The 7945-nt window shown below is 48.6% G+C and overlaps 1 protein-coding gene across 4 annotated transcripts in view; it reads left to right on the top strand.

Annotated features, from left to right (window-relative positions):
• Window positions 1–2530, top strand: part of Ptpro (protein tyrosine phosphatase, receptor type, O) — a 210925-nt gene extending 208395 nt beyond the window's left edge. For 3 of the 4 annotated variants that reach the window (XM_087659074.1, XM_087659078.1, XM_087659079.1), the window contains 2 exons: window positions 362–482; window positions 1372–2529. In XM_087659074.1, the coding sequence (XP_087515200.1) occupies window positions 362–466 (105 nt within the window). In that variant the 3' untranslated portion in view covers window positions 467–482; window positions 1372–2529. 4 annotated transcript variants of the gene reach the window in all.
• Window positions 2531–7945: the final 5415 nt, after the last annotated feature.

The raw sequence follows: 7945 nt of genomic DNA on the forward strand, positions 1-7945 counted from the left end.
AAACACAGGGGAGAGAACGATAGAAGAAGCTATTTGATTTTGACCTCTGGCCTCTACACACACATGCACATCCATGTACACATATGGGCATGTATGAAGACATATGCACACACACACACACACACACACACACACACTCAGAAGGAATATTATTATAAGAGGTCTAAGGAATGACGTTCTAAGACTTATCACTAAAAACCGTACCTTTAAAGCTCAATCTCTTGGATTTTAATACTGCGCGATTGCCTCTTGAAAGGCACGAAAGTGGCTTCCTTTCGCGTCAGGTGCTGATCGTCGCGCTGTCTGGATTCTCGCTCTTCACGCACGCTGCACGCTGAGGCCTGTCTGTGCTCTGTCCTAGGAGCAGTACATCTTCATCCATCAGTGCGTGCAGCTGATGTGGCTGAAGAAGAAGCAACAGTTCTGCATCAGTGACGTCATCTACGAGAACGTCAGCAAGTCCTAGTTCAGACTCGGGAGCGGTAAGTAGAGACGGTCTCAGCATCAGGGCACTTCCGTAGACTCTCACTTCACACCCCCTTTCCAGCCCAGGTCTGAGGCACACAGAGGTGGCCATAGTATATTATGTGTCCTACATAGTTGGCTCGAGACTTCAATGTCCTCTGTGGGTCATAACAACAGAGGGAGCCTCTGAAGCACGTGGCATTCTCCCCTCTACCCGGAACCTTTTATCCTCTGATACTGGATTTCCATCAGCCGCTTAGAAACACCACCTTCCGCCTATACCCAGGCAGCTGTGCAAATGTTGTGTAGATGACAAGAGCTATAAGTTGGAATCGGGACCCCCAAAAGAGTTTGAATTGGAGCGGAGACTCCCCAAAAGAAAAACAGTATTGATCACGGAGCCTCTCGAACCCCACTTATCATGTGGGCAGCCATTTGGGGGGGTCGTCAGAAACAGAGGGACATGTTCAATGCCTTGCACTCACATTTTAACTACAAGACATGATTTGGAGATGTGAGAGATCTTGGCTGAGGTAACATGTACCTCAGTATTTACCTCTGTATCAGAGCAGGATTTCTGACTATCGAAGGGTGCGGAAGCCATCAATAGAACAGAAGGCATAATGGAAGAAATGCAGAAAAGATGGGACATACAGGCTCTGTAACCGGGGCAGGGAGAGCACCATCATGGTACCTCGGTATCTACCAAGAAAGGCCTAGAGCGTGAGGAAAGATTAAAGACAGGTGTATAAGTGAGAAAGAATTCAGAGCCATAGAAAAGGCAAGTCCCAAAAACAGAGAGATAAACAGAGCCCCAAAAGTTGTGGGGCTAAGTGTAGTAGGAACCAGAGGTGGGAGGAGACGGTTAATACACCAGGATGCTAACTGTGTTTCTCTCACGCACAGGTGAGGCCATGATGTCTACCCATCCTCCCTTGCTTCCAGAGGTTTTATAGGGGCCTTTAGTCACTTTGTCAAATCGCGTCCCCGCTGCGCAGTTTGTGGACAAGGAGGTGATTTAACCTCCTAGAACCGAGAAGACTTAGCCTTAAGGAGCCTACAATACCGTTTGGAGTCTTTTCACTTCTAGACGTTTGATGGACCAAATTCACTAGGATTTCCAGAAAGGTCAAAATGCTCCTCGAAGGGCGGGAAGTGCCCTTCCTGATGGTTCAGTCGGCTCTTTGCTGCTTGGGCTGGGTTTGGTTTTTTCTTTTTTTTAAGTGCAATAATTTCTGTATAATCGTGATTTTTTTTTTTACATTCGCAATTCAGAATGTTGAATTGTTATCCGCCCACATCACTGATCAGTGCCACAGCCTTGGGAAGGACCTTATCGCAGAGTTTTATCTCACCACTGAAGAGGCATGGCTACACACAGGAAGACTCGGTGACAAATCCTCAAAGGAAATGAGCGCGTGTGTCCCTCCCTCCAACCTCTCGAAGCTATGGGTCAGGAGTAGGTGGGCAGAGAGAGAAGAGAGGGGTTCTACTCACACGTCAGCCGGTTTATCTCTTCCTATTTCGAATATGAGAACCTGTGTTTCGAAGTAGAGTAGGAAAAACATTACTTGTCTGACTTGTAGTGGGTTTCTTCCTTGTTGACAGTTGGGAGTTTCTTCCGTGGCTCTTTTGAACTAGTGTCACTGTCACGGTCCTTTTCAAACAGCCAGAGCTGACTCAACAGTTTTGAGTCTGACTCTGAACTCTGAGAAATCTTGGTGCCTAGCCTTCACGTTTATTTTTCTGTCCACCCGTGTACACAAGAACAGTTTCTCCAAGAGCTATAGGCTGTAAAAATGCACTTTCTTTCCCCACCCAGAGGAACTGGGAATTCAGAAGTCAGGACAACGAACTCAGCATGCTAGGACAGTCACTGGACACTGTCCCTTAAGAATACCGTTGAGCGTCTCCGTGGATTCCGACAGGATATTCTCTGGGTTTCTTTGCATTTCTGTTGTCAGACTCATTTTAACCCGTGTAGCTAGTGGCATTTTATTCTTTGGATTTTGTATGATTAAAGTACATGATTGTGTGTTGTGACCATAAAAGTTGTCAAAATGAGCATCGGGGCTGTCATGGGAAACTATTATTTGGCGCTACTTTCTAAGATTGGAGGAGATGATGATCTAGACCAACGGTTCTCAACCTGTGAGTCGCAACTCCCTCGGGGTTCTAAAGATCTTTTCATAGGGGCTTCATATTATATATCCTACATGCCAAATGTTTACATTACAATTTGTAACAGTAGCAGAATTATAGTTATGAAGTAAAAACAAAGTAATTTTATGGTGGGGGGAGGGGAGGGTGTCGCCACAACATGAAGAACTGTATTAAAAGGTCACGGTGTTGAGAAGTCTGCGAGCCATTGGTCTAGACATCCCAAGGTCAACATTTGCACCAAAAGTGATGCAGTCGTCAGCTCCCATGAGGAATGTGGTCGTCGAGAGCCCACTTGTGTGTCTGATATTTGTCCCCTACCCCAACTTTCCCTCCATTCCAAACTATCTTTTTCCCTTCATGATTTATTTTATCCCTAGTTATGTATGAGTCTGTGTGTGGATGTGTAAGCGCAATGCCCATGGAGTTCAGAAGGGGGCATCAGATCCCCTGGCGCTGGAGTTGGGGGCAGTTGGGAGTCCTCTGACATGGGTGTTGGGAACCAAGGTCAGGTCTGCCGCAAGAGTGGTGCATGGACGCTCTTACCAGCTGAGGCGTCTCTCCCAGTCATCTTCCCGAAACTGCACACGTAGCGTTTTGTCAGTGACCTTCATAACCGCAAAGCCCACCAAATGAACAGCTCACATCCCGCTGACTCTTACGACTGTAGAGTCCTGGACGCAGCAGACCTTGGCGAGGTCCTGAAAGATCAGGCCAGTAAGCCTCTTTGCCCAGCAGGGGCATGGCAGGATGTGTCCGTACCCTGCAGGCTGACAGCTGGGACGCCATGAGGAATGTCAGGTTTTCTCGATTAGTTTTCCTGCCCAACTCCTTCCTGCTGCCTCCTCCTCTTCCCACTCTGTCAGCCCCGCCTCGTGGACATTTTAATACTGCACCATGCCAGTCTCTGAAATGAACAAGATCTTTAAAAGGTCACAAGCATGTGTGTGACATTCTTAGAACTTCACACACGGGCAGGTCAGGGGTGAGCTTGTGTGACCACGGAAGAGCCGATGGGAAGTTGAAGCTCTCTCACTGCCACGAGATGCTTATGTAAATGCCATAGCTGAGGCTGTGACATCTCACGGAAAGCCTGCACTCCATACATCCTTCCTGTGCTCCTGAGTAATCCTCACAGGAGGGATCTGCTGGCCCTAGGCCAGCTTCTGCACAAGAAGCCATGAGGACACCAAGGCTGCATTGTAGAGCCAGAGTCGAGCCTACAGGGTGGTCAGACAGAGGCAGCTTCCAGATCATTCTTTCAGTCTTCGCTGTTGTCACCCTGCTCCCTGGTGACCCTTGAGTTATAGACTTCAAGATGTTCAGCAAGAGATTTCAGCCTTTCCTTCCCCTAGGAATGTTGTGTTCAGTTAACATGCTGTAGGATGGTAAGCAGAGTTTCAAAAGGAGTAAATCATCCACAAATGATTTGCTTGGTTCCCTGGTGAGCACTAAGGTCACCCAAGCAGCTGCTTCTACTCAGAATCCCACCTTCATCACTCAAAGGTGAGGTCCTCAAGGACTTTGCCATATTTTTAGTTAAGTTTAAAAAATTTCTTGAGCGGGGTGTTATAATGAATCAACATGCAGACTGGCAAACACAGTTCACAGTAACCTGCCCAGCCTACAGGGAGAGCCAAGGAGTGTAAAATCATTTGTCTATGAGGGCCGGTGAGGTGGAACTTTGGAACTGAAAAAGATAAGATACAAAGTTAGTTCCGAAACTACCACTACGGGACTGACTTACAGATGTAGCAATTAACGCTAATCTATCTACCCACCACTGGAAACGATAAGATTACATTTCACTTGAAGAGAAGTTGAGTTTATTTTTACTTTTGGATAGACAAGCTCTTCAATGTGGAATCTTCATTTTTCTCACAGCAGAAACCAAACCAAATTCTTCCTCAACATTTACATGTCTTGCGAGTGAGGAAATCGACTAAGATGTTTTTTTTTTTTTTTTTCTTTTTTTCGGAGCTGGGGACCGAACCCAGGGCCTTGTGCTTCCTAGGCAAGCGCTCTACCACTGAGCTAAATCCCCAGCCCCGACTAAGATGTTTTTAATGTCAGATTGTATAATGCCACTCCATCCTTAAAGTGGTCCCTCCGAGGGCAAAATGTCTTCTGGGGTAGGCTGTAGCGTCCACAGGAAGTGCCAGAGCTGGAGGGCCCTGTGTCTACCTTTCAGACAGGCCACATGATACCTGCTAGCTAGAGGACTGGCCTTTTGCCAAAGAGTTAAAATTACTGAGCCCGATCTCTGAGGGCAGAATTCCCCCTGCTTTCTAGCAAGGAGGCCTTCCTTTGCACCCTGGGGAATGTCTGATGCAATGTGCTTCAAATAGCTGGCCCGTCTCCCAGCTCACAGAGCTTCGGCCTGGTGCTTGGCACAGGGCACAGCGTCAGGAACCATGCCCAGGACCAAATATGATACGCACTTTGGCCGAATGGGTTATAAAACACCAAAACATTACACGGAGAATTGCAGACACTCACGCCTGGTTTTCAGCATTTCATTTGGATGTCTAAGGAAGGAAATCCCAGCCACGATATTTCTGACTGCTGGCCGCGTAGAAGAGGAGAAACTTTGTAGAGTTGGCGAGGGGCTCGTCTCAAGATAGGCTGTCAGAGTCTCTTGTAAGCCAATTCTCAGAGCTAAGCCTGACACTCATCTTTAGTCCGGTGTCCCATGTCCTAGTTCAATCAGTAAAAGATTTTGTGACTGCTTATGTTAAATGCCACCTTAAGTGCAGTGAACCAATCGCCAGACCGTAAAACTGGATTTAAAACTTCAATTTCGAACCTGGAGGACTGAGTAAACATGTGTCAATGTTCCTCCAACGTTCTCTTCTGTCTAAATCTCAGCCCTTACCTGGTAACTGGGGAGGTGCAGGGTAGGTGTGGCTTCACGCAGATGCTTTGAATACAGGGCAGGATCTTCTCAGGCAGGACAGATTTACGCCTGTCCCTCAGGACAACAACAGTTTCTTTCTCACACACTAGGGCCTTGTATCACAGTTTATTAACTTCAAAATAGCGTTATGGAGCTAGAATGTCCCCTTTCCGCATGCTGAAGTTGGGGGTACTTGTTGTATCAGGTTCAGAGGGCCCTGGTCCTGCTGGGAACAGCCAAAGTGTTACAGTTCTCAGAAGGGAAGCCCACACAGGGCAGGTAGCCAGGGTTCCAGGTCTCCTCCAGTACAGTGGCAGCACTAATGCGAGCAGCAGGAGTGGCAACAGTGGTGGGCAGCAGCAGGTGACCATGGGCAGCAACGGCAGAGAGCCGCAGCCACAGGGGTGGCAGGGGCAGGAGCCCAGCCTGCCATGTAGGTCCAAGGTCCAGCGATGAATTCTCTGGGAGAGAGAACTCTTCCCCAAAGTGTTACAGCTCAGTAAAACAGCTACTCTCAGACGATTCTCAGTGAAATAACCTGTTTGCTTTATTCTATGTGGATGGGACTTTATAAACATCGAGGAGTAGGGTGGGATCCAGGGGTAGATGCTTCCCATTGGCTTGGTTTGATATACTAGTGATGCTCTGTTTGCATGGGGAAGGACTTCAGGTAGCACCCCCCCACCCCTGTGACTGACTAACATGGTCCTCTCAGGGGGGTGTTGTGTTATGTGTTCCAGAGCAGGAAGAGCTAGGCAGAGAGTGGGCCCGCACTCTTCCTGTTCTCAGTTAGGAGGTTCATGGTGGTTGGGGTCACTCAACCTCGCCAGTTCTTCTGTTTGGTGGCACGGTCCACTTGCCCCACATATCCTGAATCATAAGGAGACAAACCTAAGATTTCGACCTGGCTCTGTCCAGCCTTAAAGCCATTTTCCCACCACTTCATTCTGCTTCCCACTCGCACTGGTCACTGAGAAACTCTAACTGGTGTTTTAGAATCTCCAGTGTCATCTCCAGAGAATGGTATGAGGACAAGCTTTCCATGGGAAAGAAGATGGCTATTCGCTCTAGCTTCTCTCTCTCTCTGGCTGCGGTGTGATGCCAGAACCTCCCTGCTGGACTGTGCCATCCCTGGGAGCAAGGGCCCGTTTGTCTGACTCAGTGACGTGTGCTCCGCTCTAGCTCCATGTCTGGTGTGATGGCTGCTCCCAACTAAGGCCTGAGTCATTGTGTGAGGGACTGACCATCCCCGTTCCACACTCTGCACACATCCCTGTGTGCTTCTCAGCCCCTCTGTCTCCCTAGTTCTTCCTGCTTATCCCTTGGAGTCCCTGTTGTATTTTGAGCCAGGGTTCGTGTAGCAAAGTCTGTCTCGTCGTAACTGGAAGAAAAGGGTATGCATTTTAGCTCAACTTTCCAAAGGGACAGAGTCCAGCATAGCAGGCAAGGCAGTTAGGAAGCAAATGATGATACTTCATCCCTACACAGGAAGCAGAAAGAGAGAACAGGAAGTGAGGTAGGCTGTAAAGCCTCAAAGCCCGCCCCCAGCGATGAGCTTCCTCCAGCAGGTCCCACCTCCCAAAGGCCCTCTAACACCCCCAAACAGCACCAGTAGCTGGGGACAAAATTTTAAATACATGAGCCTTTGAGAGACCTTCCTCATTCAAACCACCACAGCACTTACTCATGGCCAGTCTCCTGCTGGGTACCGTGGAAAGGGCTGCAGCTCAGAAGACAGACGCTGCAAGGCCGCTGCTGTGAGGTGTGTACATTGTACCAGGGAAGGGGGCAGGAAGGGGTGGTGGCATAGGGGACTCCTGTGCTACTATTGACAGGGTAGAAATGCGCACAGTGTGGGTCCCAGTGGAGAAGTGGGTTTGCTTCGTTCCTAGAAAAGTCAGAAAAATAAAAATCCACACTCACACATCCAAGTCTTAAAGAGTGCAGGATCACGGTCAGTCACCACATGATACATGTCACCTCTGTGTTCAGCAAACATCCAGATACTATCCACAGCACGCTAGACATAGAGGCCCAAGTGAGTAGCCAGGTCTACCCTGCCTCCGAACCTTTCGTTAGTCTAGCATGAATACATCTCCTCAGGTTTCCTCAGATGGTTCTGGATCACGAGACTCTCTGTTAGCACCTGATGCACTTCACTGCGGGTACCAAATGGCCCATTTGGGGCTCAGTTGGGGCCACACGACTGGCTTCTGACCAATGGGAAGAAGCCTGTATCTCTGAGTCACAACAGGGACACAGGATGCCTGCCTGCCTATCGCTCATCAGTGAGGTGTTTCCAACCGTACGTGTGGTCGTCGAGAGACTAGTATCACACCCAGCACTCAAACTGCCCTTCATGTGCGTGACATCAGCTGATGGAATATCTTTTTCAGGACAAGGATGATATGTAACATCTGGCAA

The sequence above is a fragment of the Rattus norvegicus genome, chromosome 4 (genome assembly GCF_021556685.1).
Source record: "Rattus norvegicus strain SHRSP/BbbUtx chromosome 4, alternate assembly SHRSP_T2T, whole genome shotgun sequence".
NCBI lineage: Eukaryota > Metazoa > Chordata > Mammalia > Rodentia > Muridae > Rattus > Rattus norvegicus.